Raw genomic sequence first — 20,105 nt, 5'->3', positions numbered from 1 at the left:
AATAAAGCAGCCAATTGATTTTGAAAAAGAAATTATAAACAAGGAAAATATAACCTTAAGTGACTATTTTGTTACAGGAAAAAAAAAAAATGCTTTAATTTTACCTAGATTTAGAACCTAACTAATATTTCCTCCCTAAGGTGTACTCAGAGAGTACTTTTTCATGACATACTTATGTTAATAACAACAGTTATTAAAAACAATAAATTGTTATGTATGTTTAATAAATATGTGTGTGTATATATATGTATGTATGTGTTTTATATATATATATATAACATTTAAAATAACTCTTCAAAATAGGAACAAAAAGTCCAGTTACATTTTCTGGCTAAAGAAGATCATCAGAAGCAACTGAATGAAATTGAGAAATACTATGCTACAATAACAGGTCAATTTGGATTGGTAAAAGAGAATCATGAAAAGTTAGAACAAAATGGTAGGTGCTATCTTATTTAAACTTAACATATTTAAGAGGAAATGTTTGCTGTGACAAAGTGAGAGAGTGGCATGGACATATATACACTACCAAACGTAAAATAGATAGCTAGTGGGAAGCAACCGCATAGCACAGGAAGATCAGCTCGGTGCTTTATGACCACCTAGAGGGGTGGGATGGGGGGGTGGGATAGGGAGGGTGGGAGGGAGGGACATGCAAGAGGGAAGAGATATGGGAACATATGTATATGTATAACTGATTCACTTTGTTATAAAGCAGAAACTAACACACCATTGTAAAGCAATTATACTCCAATAAAAAAAAAAAGAGGAAATGTTTAAATGGACTTATTTATAATGAATAAATTGAACTTATCTGATACTGGTAATAGTAAATGGCAGTTTAATTAATATTATTAAATTCAGTAATAATTATATATATTGCATTGAGGCTATTTTCCTTGTCCATGTTACTAATATTTCCTTAAAATGTACAATGAATATAATGTTTTCCTAAGTGTCTTTCATGTTACAGTACAGGAAGCAATACAGTTAAACAAAAGACTTTCAGCGTTAAATAAAAAACAAGAATCTGAAATATGCAGTTTAAAGAAGGTATGATTGATATGGTTTATTGTATTATATAAAACTAATTAGTTTTATGAAATAATACCAGAAAAGTTGGGTGGGTTTTTTTTGTATAAAGATAAATGAAATGTTTTAAATACAGATTTATAAACTTTGAGTTATGATTTCAATAAATGCAATGAATGAATTTGTTCTAACCCATTCAAAATATTGTTTCTTTGACTTGTGACCAGTGGCATGCATTTTTATGGTGATATGAATAACCAATAAGCATTCAGTATATGTTAATCTCATTAGCAGCATTCATTCATTCATTCATTCAACTTTTGAGTGGCTCTGTGTGCCAGGTACTATATGGCACTTAGGGTGCAGGTATGAAGAAAATGAAACATGTTCCTGCTTTTTTGAGTTATAGTCCAATGGAGGAGTTACATATAAAACCATCACACAGATCAAATAATTTAAAACTGTTATAAGTGATATGAAGAAAAAGTAGAGGATGTGATGACATTATCATAGGTGATTTCATTACATTGGGGGTAAAGTGGTGGGGAGGGAAGAGGATGATGTTTCAGGCAAGGGAACAGCAAAAGCCTTGAGACAGGAAAGAGTTTAGTATATTTGAGGAGCAAGAAAAAGTCTGGTATGGCTGGAGCATTTTGAGTGAAGGAGTGCATTGGATATTTATTGGTAGCTTACTGAGCATCAATATCCCCTTTCTCCTTCCTAAACTTATCCAGATTTTTGTTTTGATGCCTCCAGCTTTAGAGAGGAGCCCTAAATTGGCAGAAGGCCATAAACATATTTCATTACTGTAGCCACAGTCTTTGGCTCAGGAGTGGATAAATGACCTTACCCAGTGGTTATAAACCAGGAAGAATGTAACTCCTACTGGGGCTGACAGTCATCCTACAATCATGAGAAGCTACAAAGGAGGAACTTGAAATGTGGATGCCAAATTGCTGTGATGTAAAGAAACCTGTTCTTTGATGACATTTTTGAGTTCCTGAATGGACCAACCCTGTGCTTGCCCTACCTCTAGACTTTTCAGTTATGTGAGCCAGTAAATCCCCATTATTATTTAAGCCAGTTTCCTTAGGGCCAGTTTAATTTTCCATTATTTGCAACTAAAAATATCCCCACTGATAACAGGGGAGAACGGTATGAGAGCAAGGTGAAGTAGGCAAAGCCTTGTTCTTTCTACAGAGAATGACTTACTTCCTTTTCCTAATCTTTTCAAAGCCCCAACTGAAATAATACCACTTTGGACCACCTCCTTATCCCTGAGAGAATTAAGTACCTGTCTTTACTGACACTGAATAAATGCTTTGAAACAACATTTACTGAGTGTCACTTAAATATCTTTGATTTTCTAAAGTTTGAATATGATATGCCTGGGTTTAATTTTTTTAGTCACTTTTTCTTCTTGATGTTCTCTGAGCTTCTTGGATTGTGGTTTGGTGTCTGACATTAATTTGGGGAAAGTCTCAGTCATCAGTGCTTCAAATATTGCTTCTTTTTCTTTCTTTCTTCTCCTTCTGGTACTCCCATCATGTATATGTTACAATTTACGTATGTTACATTAGCTGACCCGCAGGTGATGGATAGTCTCTTACGCTTTTTTCAGTCTTTACTCTTTGTTTTCAGTTTTGGAATTTCTATTGTCATATTCTCAAGCTCAGAGATTATTTACTCAGCCTTGTCCAGTCTACTACTGAGACCATCAAAGTCATTCTTCGTTTCTGTTGCAGTGTTTTTGATCTGAAGCATTTCATTTTTATTCTTTTTTAGAATTTCCATCTCTCCATTTACATTATCCATCTGTTCTCCCATGTTTTGTCTGTTTTTTTCCATTAAAGCTTTTACCATATTAATCATAGTTTTAAAAAATTTCCGGTCTGATAGTTTTAATATTCCTTCCATATCTGACTCTGGCTCTGAGGCTTGTTCAGTCTCTTCAAACTGTGTCTTTTGCCTTTTAGTATGCCTTGTAATTTATTTGTTGGAAGGCAGACATGATATACTGGGTGAAAGAAACTGCAGTCAATAGGCGTATAGTAATGTAGTGGTAAGGTAGGGGGATGGGTGTCCGATGATTAGACGAGCCTGTTGCCCCTGGACTGTGAATTTCACCAGTGCTTCTCAGTCCCTGCCCACCCACCCCATGCAGCACAAAGATGGTTGGAGGGGGCTAGAGTTGGGTATTACCCTTCCCTCAGGTAGTTTAAACTAAGGTCAAATAGTTTCTCCGGAGGGCAGGACTTGTTGATAAGAAAAAAATGAGTTGGTGTATTTCAAAAGTTGGTGTATTACTTTTTCTCTCCTTTTCCTCCTGCTTTTAGCAGGAGGGAATTTTCTCTGATATTCACTATGAGAGGACCTGGAGGTAAAATTTCACAAAAGTTTGACCCCCATGACTGTGTCCCGCTGAATTTTTTAACTCTGAATTGTCCACTCTGAGCCTCTGGGAATTAGTCAATTACAGTTCAGTTTTTCCTACGCTGGCATTGGTTCCTGTGGAGGTTTCTGTTTCTGATTCTCTGTATTTACCTGTCCATCTCTCCAATTTTTGAGGCAGCAATTTGCCTTATGACCTCATTTGTCTAGCAGATGTAAGAGGAGTTGTTGATTTTCAGTTTGTTCAGCTTTTTACTTGTGGTAGGATCAAGTGGAAACTTCTAACTAAGCTCATTACATGCTGGACCAGAAACCAGAAGACCCTCTGTTTTTATATTTAACTATAATTTTACAAGAATAAAAAATTTATTAAGACAACTTATTATTTACAGAGACACAGGCTTAAGTTTTGAAGAGGAGTGTTTGTGCTACCAGATGAATGACATATACTTTAATATATAATTCAAGAAATCAGGAAGTTTTACTACTTTATCTTTTAGTACCATTTCAAGGAAAGCAGGACCACGTGGGCTAAAGATTGACGTGACTTCTAAATGCTAAGCCAGAGTTCAAAGACCATTAATATTTGTAACTCTGTTATATCTAGGTCTTGTTCTTATAACTGCCAATGAATTGGTTTCATATTCCTTGGACTCTCTCCTTGTACCTGAGGGATCAGAAAGTAAGAGCATAGGGGTAGCCCAGTACAGAATATTAGAATGGTAATAAGTGTATGACCCTAGCCCTTAAAAGTCTTCTGTCTATCTAGCAAACTACCTAAGAGGACAGTTTTTTTAAAAATATTTATTTATTTATTTATTTGGCTGCATCGGGTCTTAGTCGCAGTGTGCGGGATCTTTGTTGTGGCATGTGGGATCTTTCATTGTGACGTGTGGGCTCTTTGTTGCAACGCACGGGCTTCTCTCTAATTGGCGTGCAGGCTCTCTAGTTGTGGTGCGCGGGCTCTAGAGCGCGCGGGCTTAGTTGCCCCCTGGCATGTGGGATCTTAGTTCCCTGACCAGGGATCGAACCCGCGTCCCCTGCATTGGAAGGTGGATTCTTAACCAGTGGACCACCAGGGAAGTCCCAAGAGGACAATTTATATGTAAAGAATATTTCTTTTCAGTCACATTTAAGAATAATAAAGATGGCTCTTACAATATAAGGAGAAAAAGCTGTAATTTGAAAATTTTGTCTGTCATTGCAAATCAGAATTGTTAAATGGACCATTCATTTTTATCAATATAAACTTTGAAAGCAAATATAAATAAATGATACTGACTGAGTAGTTGTGAATCAGCACATTTTCAGTGATATCTCTTTGGTTTATTTTTTGTTTAATATTGTTATCAATGTCTTAAGTGGTTAGATCATTAATTTGATGATTATATTAAAATAGTCATATGTGCTTTTATTCAGTTAGTTTTTGCATTATTATGAAAGTATTATACCTCATAAATTTCTCTATTAAATTATGTATTTTTTTCATTAAATAAGGACAAATGTTGCATTGTAACGTAATAGACTATTGTATTTCTAATGTATAGTTTAAGACTGACCTGTAGTTGGAGATGAGGCTCATGTAAATCCATGGAGCGTTTCCCTTGCTGGATTTTTGTGAAAGGATTAAAGAAATGTCTCTGTACACAAGTGGAATAGTGTTGCTCATGAGCACACTTGTCCCCTTTTCACAGGTCTTGCAGCCTTGGCCAGGGCTGCCTAAATGTACTGAGGTGTCATGTGATGGTGGCCTCTGTCTCTATAGAAAGCATTAAGTCAGTAATCATGCTGCTAAATAGTTCTTGGAAGAGAGATTGTAGAGAAGGGTAAGGTGAGAGAATGTTATTACCTTTGAGAGTTCCAAGTTCGAGAAGCCGAAAGGGTAAGAATTTACAAATATATTTTAACAGATAGTTTTTAATGTTTCAGACATTCTAGGTACAATAATTTTGTAGTTTTTAGTGTAGCCTTAATTTTTAACTTTAAGAAAAGTGTTTTCTGTTTTGATTTTCTTTTTCAGAGGCTAATCAAGCCTAGTAACATTGTTTTCCATTACTCATTTAACACTTTTAATCATTAACTTTTCCAAAGATAACTTTTATTTTTCTTTTATGCTGTGCTATGATTATGTCCAGGACAGTTAAGTTACTGGTTTGTGATAAGATGGAATTCTTTTTTTTTTTCTCTTTTTCCTTTTGTGGAGCAAAGTTAAACAGACCAAACTTACTTGTTAGATAAAACTAAGTATTACAGTTCTGAATGCTGGGTTCACCATTATGGCAATCATGAAGAATTCCTGATAGTATCTGTGAGCAGCATTCATAACCTCTGCTATTTGTCTGAGTAAACGTCAGAGGACTCAAGGAGATAGTGATATTTAACAGACTACCTCATACCAGAAGAGGAGGGGTAAAGGAGAAAAGGGCTTGATATTTATGACTCTAGGAACTATAAGTTGTAATTTAATGAGATCAAAGCATGTGCTGCATGCTTATTTGCTGCACTAACAGCTTTGAATAAAATGGTTAGAAAACAGACAATGTACTAAAAGTTCAGGATATTTAAAAGCTATAAGAGCTATAAAATCAAAAACATATTTTCAGTCGAAAATCATTTTGTGAAGGTCTCTGCTTTTAACTTAATATGCTCTTAAGATTACATAATATATAAGAGAAAAAGAAAGACATAAGAAATGATTAGTTTTTACTTTTGTCAGCCACATACTGGGTTTTTGCCCCTTGCCACTCCCTTCCCACTTCCCTGTTGTTTCATAACAGTTATTGTAATAGGAATTGATGTATTTTAGAGTATCTTCTATAAAACTTAGCTGATTACAACAGCTCCATGCTTTCAGTTGTGGAAAAATGTATTGACAGAAAGACATAAGACATTTGTTGCACTTTGTAACCTAGACAGAAGAAAAACTTTTAGAAAACCAATCCTTTTTTTAATTCAGAGAATTGTAAGCTACTTTAAGTTTTAGCCATACACCTCAGTTTAATTATATTTTTATCAATAGGACATTGTATCTTAGGAGTGAATCTAGAACAGATTACTATTTTAAAACAAGCCATCTAACTAATTTCTAAGTTGTTTACTTTATACAGGTGTATCTTGCTCCAGGAAAACCCAATATAAAAAAATTTAAAATTCAGAAAAATTGTTGCAAGTTTTCTTTTAAAAATTACCAGTTTAGTGCACAAAAAAGCAGCTTGAAAGCAAGGTTTTAGAACACCATGTGCAAAGCAAAGAAAGATGTACATTATTTTAAACCTAATATCATTGGTGTCTTTTAAAAAAATCAGTTTAGCATAAAAGATTTTTTATTACTCAGGTGGTGTTTGACTAAATAACAAGTAACAACATAAATATTAGTCAAACATCCTGAAAATCTGAGTTGAGATTAAAACTTTGAGGTACTCCAACAGATATTTTTCCTTTGAACTAATCTCCTAAATTTTTAAAAACTTAAATTAATTGCTGAAATGACTGTCTTTATTCTTGTATCCTTCAGTGTGCATAGTCAATTTAACTATCATCCTGTTTTTGAATGTTTATCCAGGGTGGATATAATAAGATCAATAAATTCTTTTATTCAGAAAGTTTGTTGAGTCAATGACCATATGGCTTATGAACTAGAATGTTTTATTATATTGTCTTATGTCTGTAATTGTTGTTTTCTAGAATATTCTTGGATCTGAATTTGTAATGCAGAATTAACCCATTTTAATCTCACAAGTTTAGGGCTGTTGATTAAGGCAAGTCAAGGTTCTAGCCCCAAAATATGCTGTTCTTTTAAAGTTAGCATAATGTTAGTGACTCACCACCTACTAAGCTTTATTTTTTTATTATCGGTAAGAAAACTGTAGTGGTCTGTTCACATTTAAATGAGGACCATCTATTTGTAACATGGTGGTCTACAGGGTTGTGGTTGTTACCTTGATCAGAGGAAGCCATCTGGTTCAGTCAGTGATTAAACCCCCAGCACTGTACTTTCCTATATGCTATACAATATATTTAGCACTATAACACCTACCACTTTCTATACAATTTTACAAATTGACTATGAACTATCGTGTCATTAACAATAGTCTTATTTGGCTGACATTGACTGCTGTCACCAAGTATTTTTATTGCCATTTGCTTTATCCTGAATAAATCAACTTTGATTTCATCAAATCTTATTTTAGGCAAAGGTGTCACATTTTTTAAATATCATGTTCATCACTCTTTTCTTCTTATGTTCATTAAAATTTTTAGTTCTTCTTAGATCCCTGACTGTATTAAGGTGCTATGGGATAAGTATGAAACGTGGTTCTTTTCCTTGAGGAGTTCATAGTCTACAAAAAAACTCTTATTGTAATCAGTTATGAAATAATGAATCTTAATTCTTTAAATAAAGAATACTTAGTTATTCATAACACCATTATGACTTCAGACCACTTTATTCTAAAAGTAGAGAAAATAATCATAGAATCCCTTGAATTCACCTTAGTAGTAATAACAGGTAACAATGCCTAGAACATAGTAGATGCTCAACAAATACTTGTTGCATAGATTATTACATGCCAGGCACTTTGTTAGTTTTTAAAAAAATTATATCTCCATTTTACAGATGAGGAACTTGAGGCAGAATGCATTTAAGTAAGTTACCTAAAGTTACACAACAAGGAAAATAGAGTGAGGTTTGGAACCCAAACAAATTTGGCTCCAGAACCTGTGATCTTAACCATTCTACTGGTAACAGTAGCAGTATAAGCAATTCATCCGCATAAGTTTCTTCTCTGCTTCATTCACCATTAGAAAACATATGTTTATTAAAAGGGGAAGTTGCTAATATTCATCCTCCTAAACTACTAGGTCCCCATAGACCTTGACTCTGCGTATCTAGACTAGTATTTCCATTACCTTGAAACTCATCATTAAATACTGCTTCCTTTGGGCTCTGTCATTCAGCCCTTCTCCTTCTCCAACCAGAGCATCCTTTTCTATCACCTGTACCATTTACACACCCCACTCTGTTCTTAGATTGACCTCTAGTCTTTTAGTCTCCATTACTTCACCCAGTCCATTGGCCTATTCCTGCCTACACATAATTCCCTGCATAATATTTCTCATTTATTCTGTTTATTTTAACTCATACTTTACCTTTTTTCTCTAAAACTAAACCTTTCAACTATAGTCATCTGAAGGAGGTACATGACTTAGATCATACTAGTGTTGCTTTTCTCCTTATATTCTCATTTGCAATATGAATTTAATGATATCTGCCTTTCCTGTTTTTTATATGTGTAAGAAATATAAAATAATATGTGGAAAAGCACTTCAGAAAGTTTAACATGCATAGAAATTTATGGGATTATTGTTACTTGCAAGTGAAATTAGGTTAAAATTAAGGCAAATTTTGATGGTGCAGTTTTTCTGCACCATAACTATAGGTGGGTTATATGCATAGGCTTTCAAGACAACTAAAACATTGCCTCATCTGATAAATTTTTTATCAGATAGGAAAGTCTGAAATTTCTTCCAACTCATTAATTGCTTTTTCCCCCTTCATGCTTGAATTATATTCTATTTCTACAATGACTAGTTCTCTGCCAACTATTTGTCTTCTTCAGATCCTCTCTAAATTTCATGGAATCATAAGGATCATCTGATCTACTGGTTTTTATCTTTCTTTGAGTTGTAGAACCTTCTGTTAAAGATGTGGAAGCTCAGTATTAAAACAAAGTAGAGCTACTTGTGCTTGAAGGGAGAGTTTTAGGAACACTGGAGCCATACAAGTTGGCTCTTTCTTCTCTATCAGCAGCTGTGGAGGGGCTCCATGGAACCTCTAGGACTTCTCAGAGCACAATTTAAAAACCGTTAACTGGATCCAACAGTTAGTTGAATTATTCAAAGTCAAGCATCTTGTAAAAAAGTCTCCATTTATCCTCACTTTGTACTGTATACTATTTGTAGTCAGTAATATTCTAAACAACCTATAAATTTTATAATGTTAGTTGAAATTCTTCATGTAGTGGATATTGTGATAATTCCTCAACATCTAGTGCACCTCATATGATCAGTCTGTCTCTAAGCCAATTAATATCATCTCCATTCCTTATGCCAGTATTTGGTTCAGGAATTAGCATGTGATCTAATTCTGGCTAGCAGGAGGTGGTTCAAAGAAAATTTTTCTTACTCTTTAATAAGAGTTCCAGGAAGAGACAGTTGCTGTGGAATACCTAAATTACCTCTTGCTACAGAATATATTTCATTATTATTTAATGGTTTAAGTATGGCTTTCTGATAGTTATAACCAAAGCATCCTAACTTATACTGACAATTCATGCTTTTCATTACAGAATATTGTATTTTGTACAAAATGATGTTTAAAATATAAAATGTATTAATTTTGAACATCTGTGTGATAGTTCACTTTTTAAGGGTCTTTGGGTACAAATAAATTCCTCCAGTTCGCAGATTATCTTTTTTTTTTTCCGATTCCTCCAAAGCTGTATCATAACGTCTCTTTCTTTTCTTCATATTCTTTTTTTCAATTAGCTCATCCTCCTTAATTCCATCATTCACTTCATATAGATGACTTCATATCTATATTTCTAGCCTCACATTTCTTTTAATCTCCAGTTCTGTATTTTCAACTGCCTGCAGGTCATCGCCTTTTATGACTTACTGTAACTTCAGGGTCACCCATTGGATTGATTCTTTATTCTCCCCATCCTTCCTCCTCCCCCTGCCAAAAAAAAAAAAATCATACAACTCTCCTTTCAAAGGAAATCATCTTGCTCCCTATGACGGTGAACCATCACTGATACCTTGAAACTTCATTTGAGGGAATTCATCATATGTAACCTTTTATAATTTGAAAAATAATGAATGAACGATTTTTTTTAGAACAGTAACAGCCTATGGCTTAGGCTTAGTGATTTGTGCTTTTTGGCTTTCTTAAGAGTCAATCTCAGAATATTGTCCCTCTCTTATTTCTTGTCTTTAATGGATTTTTCATCTATTTCATCAGTGAAGCAGATTTTTCGTTTCCTTTCCATTTTCATGCATCTCTGTTTCACATTTCATGGTCTCTTATTTCTTCTAGCTTCATCTAAACGCTTTGAAATCATCTTTTTTCCTTCATTTCCTTTGTCTATTCAGTTATATCTTCCTTTAGAATGTCTCATATTTTTCATTATCCATTTCTCAATGGTTTAGACATTCATCATCTCATGCCTGGATTAATAAAATAGCCTCGTAGCCAGTGTTCTGTTCTCCAGTTTTTATTCACTCTTTTTGCTGGACTAACTTTACTAAGTTACTAGTTTAATATTATTGCTTCTACGTGCCTGACACATGCTAGATACTTAGCATATGTAGAAGGAATGATAAATTGAATAGTTCTCCTTTGTCTACCAAATCAAGTCCAAAACTTTTTTTTCCAGCTTTATTGAGATATAATTGACATATAACACTGTTTAAGCTTAAGGTGTACAACATGTTGATTTAGTCCCAAACTTTTTTAATTGGCTTTCCAGAACTTCCATGGTCTGGTCCCATTTTACATCTTCAACATTGTTTCCTACTACTTCCTAATAAGCATCTTCCATTCTGTTTAATCCAAAATCTTTGTTGCCATTATCATAATTCTTAATTTTCCCTGTCTTTTTACCTTTTCTCTCCTCCATATTCCCTGCCCCAACTTGAAATGCCTTCTCTCAACTTACTTGTATTAAACAGGATTGAGGCAGGAAACAGATGGCACATTGGTATGGGAAATTGAGAAAAGTTTGATGAAAGAGCTATTTACAGAGTTGTAGGCAGAGTTAAGGGAAACCAACAAGGGATAGAAGGTAGACCTGATGGTGGCAAGGGAAGGAAGCAGATACTGGAACCTGGAGGGAGCTATAGGTAAAGCTGTAGAAGAAAGCTACAGTTCAGAAGCTGTGACCTTTGGTAAAGGTACAGAGCTATTGCCAATTTGTTGTCATGTGGGGAGGGAGCTGGGGAAACACCTCCATCTCTCTCTCTTCCCAGCATACTGATTTACTGATGCCTCCCAGAGATTGAACCCCACAAGCCAGAGGGAAGGGAGCTTGCTTGCTATATCCACAGATGCCACACCGGCCACAGAGAAAGTGGAGGGTGAATCAGGAGCGACAAATGAAGGATATCCAGTATACTACTCATTCTTCAACGCCTACCTCCTTCATTCAAACTTCTTTCATTATTCAGTACATGCTGATTGTTCTCTTTGTACATTATTTTGTCTGCCTGCTTTTCTGAGAATAAAGCCGTATCTCTTAACCCACGTGGTTACTTTAGCAGTCATTTTATGTAGTGCACATATCTAAAGGGAATATGTGAACTAAGACCAGTGAATCCATTCTCCTGGATTTTGGACTAGGGGTTAAAAGGTAATCAATCAGGCAAGTTTCCCTCTAGGTGGCTGAGGTTATAACATGTAGAACTCTGGAGGTATTGACAGCCCTGTTTTCTGCCGTTCCTTTTTCATCTTCCTTGATACCACATTCTCTTGGTTTTCTTTCTGCCTCAGTTGACTGTATTTCTCAGCCTTCTGTATTAGCAGCTTCTTTAATCCATGAATCTTGGAGTTCTTTAAGACTCAGTCATTTGTCATCATCTTTCCTCTAACTAATAACTAAGTGACTGCACCTGTTTCCATAGCTTTACATACTATTTTAAAACTGATACATGAGAAATATGTGTTTGTTTTAGAAAAAAAGAGAAAACACCTAACAGCAAAATGAAGAAAATAAAAATTTCCTGTAATCTCACCACACTAATGAACCAACTTCGGTTCTTAAATACAACCTTTTAAAAATTGAAGTGTATTAATCAAGATTCTTAATTGTAAGATGATTTTTTTCAGCAAAGGAATTTGCATGTTGGTCATCTCAGACTTGGAAAACTGTCATAAACAAAAGAAGGTATATAACCAACTTCCACTACTAAGTTGTTGTACACTGCAGCTTGTACCATCACTGTTGACCATAGTAGATACTGCTACTGCTACAGCAGTATCACTGTTGTCCATGGAAGGTTGAAGTTACTAGCACAGCCCCTGCTATGTACCAACAGAAAGGTTTGCAGCAGTTCTTTTTCTTGTGTTACTAGTTCCTGATCCAATATCCAAGACAGGTGCTTCTGATTAGCAGAGCCTGGTGTCATGCTTATAAAGCTAGTATTTGGCATTTCCGGCTTCTCTAGTGGGCCTTCAAAATTCAAAGGGAGTTCAGGTGCTGTGTAATCAGGAATGTGAAAATCACATCCTTGAGTATTTAATATAGTCTATACACAAAACAGCAGTACAATGAAGTACACATCATTCAGAAGCTGGTGTTTCGGGATTTAAATGTGTTTGGATGTATCTGTTAAACTCAGTGGACATAAAACTTCACAGTGAAGACTTCTTTTGTATCCCCTTCAAGTCTATCCTCTACAATGATGCCAGAGTTATTTTTCTAAAATGCAAATCTTGTTATGTCATTCTCTTATTCAAAATCCTTCAGTGGTTAATTCCTCATTGTCTATAGGATAAAATTAAAACTCTTTAGCTTGGCCTACAAATCTTTCAATATTTGAATTTTGCCAAACTTCTAGTCACAACTACCAGTACTCTACTCCTCCCCCTTACCCATAACAAATTAGCTCCAACCATATCATATGAGTTCTGTTTCCCTGAAAAATATGCTCTTTCATGTTTCTGTACCTTTCTGAATCTTTTTGCCTGGAATATCTACTCATTTTTTTGTCCTCTTCAAAAATTTATCTTTAGAGACTCAGTTCAAATACCACTTTCCTGTGTAATGCCTTCTTGATGCCCTCAACCAAACTGTTTCATTCTTTATATTTCTATACATTCCTTCCTGTATTATAGCACTCATCACGTTATAATTATTTCTTACATAAATTTTTCTTATTAGCTGCTAATAACTTGGGAATTGATAATCTTTTTTTTTTTTTTATTGATTGATTTATTGCTTGATTGCTATGTTGGGTCTTCGTTTCTGTGCTAGGGCTTTCTCCAGTTGTGGCAAGCGGGGGCCACTCTTCATCGCGGTGCGCGGGCCTCTCACCATCGCGGCCTCTCTCGTTGCGGAGCACAGGCTCCAGACGCGCAGGCTCAGTAGTTGTGGCTCACAGGTCTAGTTGCTCCACGGCATGTGGGATCTTCCCAGACCAGGGCGCGAACCCGTGTCCCCTGCATTAGCAGGCAGATTCTCAACCACTGCGCCACCAGGGAAGCCCTGATAATCTTTTATATCATGTTTTTATCTTAAAAGACTTTTGTTGAATAAGTCATCAGTGAAAACACCCTGCTTCTGGTTGGTTAGTTCATTTAGTTAGTGTATTATTTTTAAGAACAAAGATCATGCATTCTATCTTTGTGTCATTGCGTTTGCCTATTCCGTAACTACAAATAGCATTGGCTAATTATCTTGCAAGGAAACTAGGGAAAAAGGACCTTGATGGGCAAGTAGTAGTATCTTAATATATGAAATATAGTAAATTATAGTGATAGGTTTAAAATGAACTTTAAAACTGTCAGAAAAGTGCCTTGCTTTGATGAAACATGTGTACTGAATTCTCTGTTTGATGTTTCTTATGTTAAGGAACTTAAAAAAGTAACCTCAGACTTGATAAAGACCAAGGTCACATGTCAACAACATAAGATGGGAGAAGAAAACATCAATTTAACAATTAAAGAACAAAAATTTCAAGAACTTCAAGAAAGACTCAAAATGGTATTTAATTAAATATGTTCATGTTTATAAAATGAACATTTTTGTAAAATTTATGAAAATTTGAGATATATAAACAAGAAGATTATAATACAAAAACGTTCCTTCTTTGTAGAGTTAATATACATAGTAAAGATTTTACAAATTTTTAAAAAATTGCTAGATAATTTTTGGCATTATCAACAAAACTTTAGGATAATAAAATTTAGCTATAACCACTTTATTTTCACTTTAATATGGTATCAGGTAATCTTCTGGTATAATGGTATCCTCAGGAAAGCTTTTGGAGATGAGAAATTCTGTAGTTTCTAACATTAATGTTTATAAGTTTGCACCAGCCTGTACTGGGTATCTAACACCACCTTCAGTTCACTAGAGTCACTGCTTCAACAGTAAACAAACATTGGTTCTCTGGAGTAATAATAGGTCATCACACTCCCAAATTTGTTAAGCACTGGATTGAATGTATAATTTGCTGAATTTTGTATCATAACTTTAAAATTATTCACATTTTTTAGGAATTGGAATTAAATAAGAAGATTAATGAAGAGATTACCCATATTCAAGAAGAAAAACAGGCAAGCAATCATAAGATAATTTGGAAGCCAGTAAATATTTTAAAAACCAAATACAATGTGGGAAATAAACTAAGTTAAGTAACAAATGGAATCATGCCTAGGTCAATTCCTAGCACATAGTAAGCACTCAGTTGGTGTGTATTGAATGGATACATGTGTACCTTTTTTAACCAGGTCTCACCTATACTCCCATTAAAAAATAAATCAGAGGAGAAATGGGGAGATGTTCATCAAAAGGTACAAACTTCCAGTTGTAAGATGAGTTAGTTCTGGGGATGGAATGTATAGCATGATGACTTTAGTTAACAATACTGTATCATATATTTGAGAGTTGCTAAGAGAGTAGATTTTTTTTTATGAGACTCCGAAAACATATTATTTTAAAAGTATTTATTTAGTTAGTTGAGGTGTAGTCGATTTACAATGTTATATTAGTTTCAAGTGTACAACATAGTGATTCAAAATTGTTATAGATTATACTCCATTTAAAGTTATTATAAAATATTGACTATATTCCCTGTGCTGTACAATATATCCTTGTAGCTTACTTATTTTATACGGAGAGTCTTAAATGTTCTCACCACATACAAAAAACTTGGTGATTATGTGTGGTGATAGAGATTTTAACCTTATTGTGTTAATTATATCACAATAAATATGTGTATCAAATCATCACGTTGTACACCGTAAGCTTACACGTTATATGGCAATTATATCTCAATAAAGCTGGAAAAAAATTACATTAAAATATTTTATAAATAAATAAGATAAAAAGAATAAAAATAAATTAGTTTTTTCCTTAGTTTGGACCACTAGCAGATAATTATTGAAATGTGTGTATGCTTAGAGCATGCATTTGCAGGACATTATACTCTCATTGGCATTTATTTGATATTTATACTTATTCTATTCTAAAAAAAGATATGTGAAAGAAAATTTCTCCTGCTTCTTTTTTTTCTCTTCTGCTTTTCCTCTGTTTGATTCTGAATGCATGCCATGCCATCCTAGCCCACCAGCAGTGATATATTTTAGTAGTGATAATATTTACCATTTGGGGGGAAAACCAACAAAAGTTTTAGTTTTGAATTCTTTACATTTTTCAGTAGTGTCACAGAATTCGTGGTCCATTTCAAAAACTTTGTTAATTATTTGAGGAACTCTTAGAAATAATACTTTGTAAGAAATCATGTAATACAAATTATGTTAAATATTAAATTAATAAAATATACCATTAGTTTATTTCAGTACATTGTTTATTATGGCATTGAAATTAAACTGTAAAGATAATAAGTTAAGAAACTAGAAAATATATTTTTAAGAATGAGTTTAGAAACATACCTACTGCCTTAAAACTTTTTCAATTAATATGTCATATTTATACTTTTTTATAGGGCATCATCATTTCTTTCCAACAATTGCAGCAGTTACTTCAGCAACAGACTCAAGCTAATACTAAAATGGAAGAAGAATTGAAGGTGCTAAAAGAAAATAATCAGGATATATATACATATCCTGATTTTATATATATATATTAGTATGTTTTCATCTAATGAGTTTTACCTGTTTAGTTGCATTCGTCTGTCCAACTTTATCTGAGATCATTTTGAATTTTAAGGGTAAAATATTGGCCTCCTTCATCAGCTTGTTATCAATGTCCAAAGTAATGAACATTTATTTTATTTTATTTATTTATTTTTTCCCCAGCATTTTTTTTTAAAGTATTTGTTTATTTATTTATTTATGGCTGTGTTGGGTCTTCGTTTCTGTGCGAGGGCTTTCTCTAGTTGCGGCAAGCGGGGGCCACTCTTCATCGCGGTGCGCGGGCCTCTCACTATCGCGGCCTCTCTTGTTGCAGAGCACAGGCTCCAGATGCGCAGGCTCAGTAATTGTGGCTTACGGGCCCAGCTGCTCCGCGGCACGTGGGATCTTCCCACACCAGGGCTCGAACCCGTGTCCCCTGCATTGGCAGGCAGATTCTCAATCACTGAGCCACCAGGGAAGCCCCCCCAGCATTTTTTAATGAAAATTTTTGAACATACAGGAACGTTGAGAGAATTGTATCATAAATAATCATATACCTACCTCCTAGATTCTACAATTAATATTTTACCTATTTGCTTTATCATATGTTTCTCCACCCCTTTTTTATTATATGCATTTCAAAGTAAATTGCAGTCATCCGTACACTTCACCCTTAGCATATTACATCATGAGCATCATTAAATAGAGTTCAGTACTTGACAGATCTTTTGTTTGCTTTTTGAGGTAAAAGTTATGAGCATGTTTTATTTTTTTATTTTTTAATTTTTTTTCTTTTAAAAAAATTTTTTTAATTTATTATTTATTTATTATTTTTATTTTTGGCTGTGTTGGGTCTTCGTTTCTGTGTGAGGGCTTTCTCCAGTTGCGGCGAGTGGGGGCCACTCTTCATCGCGGTGCGCGGGCCTCTCACTATCGCGGCCTCTCTTGTTGCGGAGCACAGGCTCCAGACACTCAGGCTCAGTAGTTGTGGCTCACGGGCCCAGTTGCTCCGCGGCATGTGGGATCTTCCCAGACCAGGGCTCGAACCCGTGTCCCCTGCATTGGCAGGCAGATTCTCAACCACTGCGCCACCAGGGAAGCCCCGAGCATGTTTTATTTTAACATTTAAGTTGCTAGTTAAATGTTCAGTTTTATCAAGTAACTGATTTAATTTTGTAGCAGATTGGATGGGTTTGTGTTTTTTTTTCTGTGTCTTAGAATTGTGGCCAAGATCCAAAACTGAAAATAAAAGGTGACAAGTGTCACCACATTCTAGGAGAGGAATCCGTGACCTCACAGAAATGGAGGGAGGGCAGCTCCCTCTTCACAGGAACATGATAGAACTGGCCCTATTACCATAACAATCACCCCATCATCCTCTTCCCAGTATATATACGAAAATGATTGCGGAGGGGAAGAAGTTATGGCCACTGATGTTTTGGGAGTGAAGGTTCATTAAGAGAGATTTTTCTCTTACATCCCTAGTAGAGGGAGATGCACTTCCCCTCATGAATCTAAGTGAAGGAGTCTACAGGAAAATCGTGTAAAAATTGGGGTACAAAAAGGGGAAACTGCCATCTTGTTTTTTAGATGGATGCTTGAGATGCTATTGAAACCTGAAGGTCCACTGTGGTGTTGCCAGTAAAATGTGATAAGTTCATGTGGGAGAACTTGGCCTATGTTTCTTGAAGTGTGGAAGTGTATACCAAGAACATATAGACTGATGCCCAGTGCTAGTCTAGAAATTTCAAGGAGGAAAGTTTTTGGAGTAATCTGTTCCAGTGGAGCTTGAAGTGTGTATTGTGCTTGTTCTAATGCTATATGGCCCTGGAAGCGTGCAGAATTGAGAACATGGTGGTTCCTTGGCTCCACGTGAAGGTATGTGGAGGTTAGTGGAAGAGCAGGAACTGCCAAGTGATGGGATGTCCAACTCAAAAGAAGGCGTTGGGGACATGTTCCACTGGGGTGGCCAGTGGAAAATATTTGTGCGCCTCTGAAGGGATTCTTGGTAATGAAGGGTGAAGCTGAACATTTCCCAAGAAAAGTACATTCACCTCACACAAAAAGACCACTCTCAGCAGAGGCCTGGGCCAGCTTCATGGGAATGTAACCAGTACAGTTGCATAAAGCCCAGAGGAGCCTTGAGTTTCAGTTTTAATATTCTGTGGTCACTGTCTTAACATTTTTTTAAAATTTTATTTATTTATTTAATTTATTTTTGGCTGTGTTGGGTCTTCGTTGCTGCACGCGGGCTTTCTCTAGTTGCGGCAAGCGGGGGCTACTCTTCGTTGCGGTGTGCGGGCTCCTCATTGCGGTGGCTTCTCTTGTTGCGGAGCACGGGCTCTAGGTGCGTGGGTTTCAGTAGTTGTGGCACGTGGGCTCAGTAGTTGTGGCTCGCGGGCTCTAGAGCGCAGGCTCAGTAGTTGTGGCGCACAGGCTTAGTTGCTCCACAGCATGTGGGATCTTCCCGGACCAGGGCTCAAACCCATGTCCCCTGAATCAGCAGGCAGATTCTTAACCACTGCACCACCAGGGAAGCCCCTTTTTAAATTTTTATATTTGAATATATGTTTTGTAAATTAAGTCTGATGAGAAAATGGAGCATGCACTGGGGCTTGAAGACTCAGCTCCGGCGTTCTCCTGCCTCCTACTGGCTACCAGGAACCATTCTTGGCTGCTGACTCTTCTACCCTTTGGTGCCCTCGGCCCAGCACAGCCTTAGCCTCCCTGCTCCTGTCTTGCCACTGCTGTGAGTCGACTGGGTCACATTGGTGGGTAGAGGCCTGTGTTCTCTTGTTGCCCTTTAACACAGGTGGAGGCCTAGATGTAGCAGGGAGGGTCTGAGCTGAGTACATGTGCCCTGCAGCATCCTCTGTCCCAGGTTGGCAATGCCCCGGCACATTAGGTAGGTGCCTTGGCAGGGAGTGTGTCCCCAGTCCAGGTACTGAGTTGCATCCCTGCCTGGCAGTTGCAATCCTTTAGAGGTTACCCACCTGCCATAGGTTGGGGCAGAGGACCCATGGGATGGAGAGACTGACTTCACCAACTTCAGCCAGGACATAATACATGGGTCTAGCAGCTTGCAGGAGGTAGAACCCAGTGCTGAGTCATGTGGTGAGGCCTTTAGGCATCTGTGAGGGTCTGCCTTTGGCCTGTGAGTATCCCAGGGGACCATAACATTAAGTATAAAATAAAAAGCACCATGGTAGGTGGATAGGAAGAAAAAAAGAGAGGAGGAGAGAGAGAAAGCGAGAGGGAGGGAGGAACCACAAAGAAAAGAAAAAGTTTTGTATCTAAGTGTCTTTAATTTCTGGCACCCAGCCCCAGAAATTATGCTGAGTCTATCATCATTGAATGAAACCAAACTTAACCTGAGCAATGAAACACTTATCTTCTTACCATTGATGTTCTATAACTAGTCATGTAAAGAGAGGTTTGCCTTCCTCTTTTCTTTTGCCTGCCCCCCAGTACTAGGGAGAGGGAAAAGGTATGCTAGAGCCAAATCTCTCCCTTCTTTTAATGCTTTCACCTACTCCAATAAAAGATTAGTTTAAAAAAATTTCTCTTAAAGTCCAGTTATCAGGAAGTATCTCCCCCTTCACCTCTTCTACCCACCCTATAGATGCATAACTGGGACTGTTTCCCTAAGGTGTTGAACCTTCTCTCAAGAAACATATGATATAATTTATCCAAATTATTGATGAGTAGCAGTTATCAGGATTGTCTGATAACTTTCAATCCATTTAAAGGAGTTGATGCATAGATTTTTAGGATGATCAAAATGTTAGAGATTAGCCAGTCCAGCCATTTCATTTTGTGATGAAAT

The 20,105-nt window shown here is 36.1% G+C and overlaps 1 protein-coding gene across 1 annotated transcript in view; it reads left to right on the top strand.

The window, feature by feature from the left end:
* CCDC73 (coiled-coil domain containing 73) overlaps positions 1–20,105 on the top strand; it is a 118,604-nt gene that overhangs the window by 61,636 nt on the left and 36,863 nt on the right. The window contains exons 8-12 of the mRNA XM_036860112.1: positions 304–439; positions 974–1,053; positions 14,052–14,183; positions 14,699–14,758; positions 16,150–16,233. Of these exons, the coding sequence (XP_036716007.1) occupies positions 304–439; positions 974–1,053; positions 14,052–14,183; positions 14,699–14,758; positions 16,150–16,233 (492 nt within the window). The remainder of the gene's footprint in view (positions 1–303; positions 440–973; positions 1,054–14,051; positions 14,184–14,698; positions 14,759–16,149; positions 16,234–20,105) is intronic.

This window comes from Balaenoptera musculus, chromosome 8 (genome assembly GCF_009873245.2).
Source record: "Balaenoptera musculus isolate JJ_BM4_2016_0621 chromosome 8, mBalMus1.pri.v3, whole genome shotgun sequence".
Classification (NCBI taxonomy): Eukaryota; Metazoa; Chordata; class Mammalia; order Artiodactyla; family Balaenopteridae; genus Balaenoptera; species Balaenoptera musculus.
This window is presented reverse-complemented; position numbering and strand designations above follow the sequence as displayed.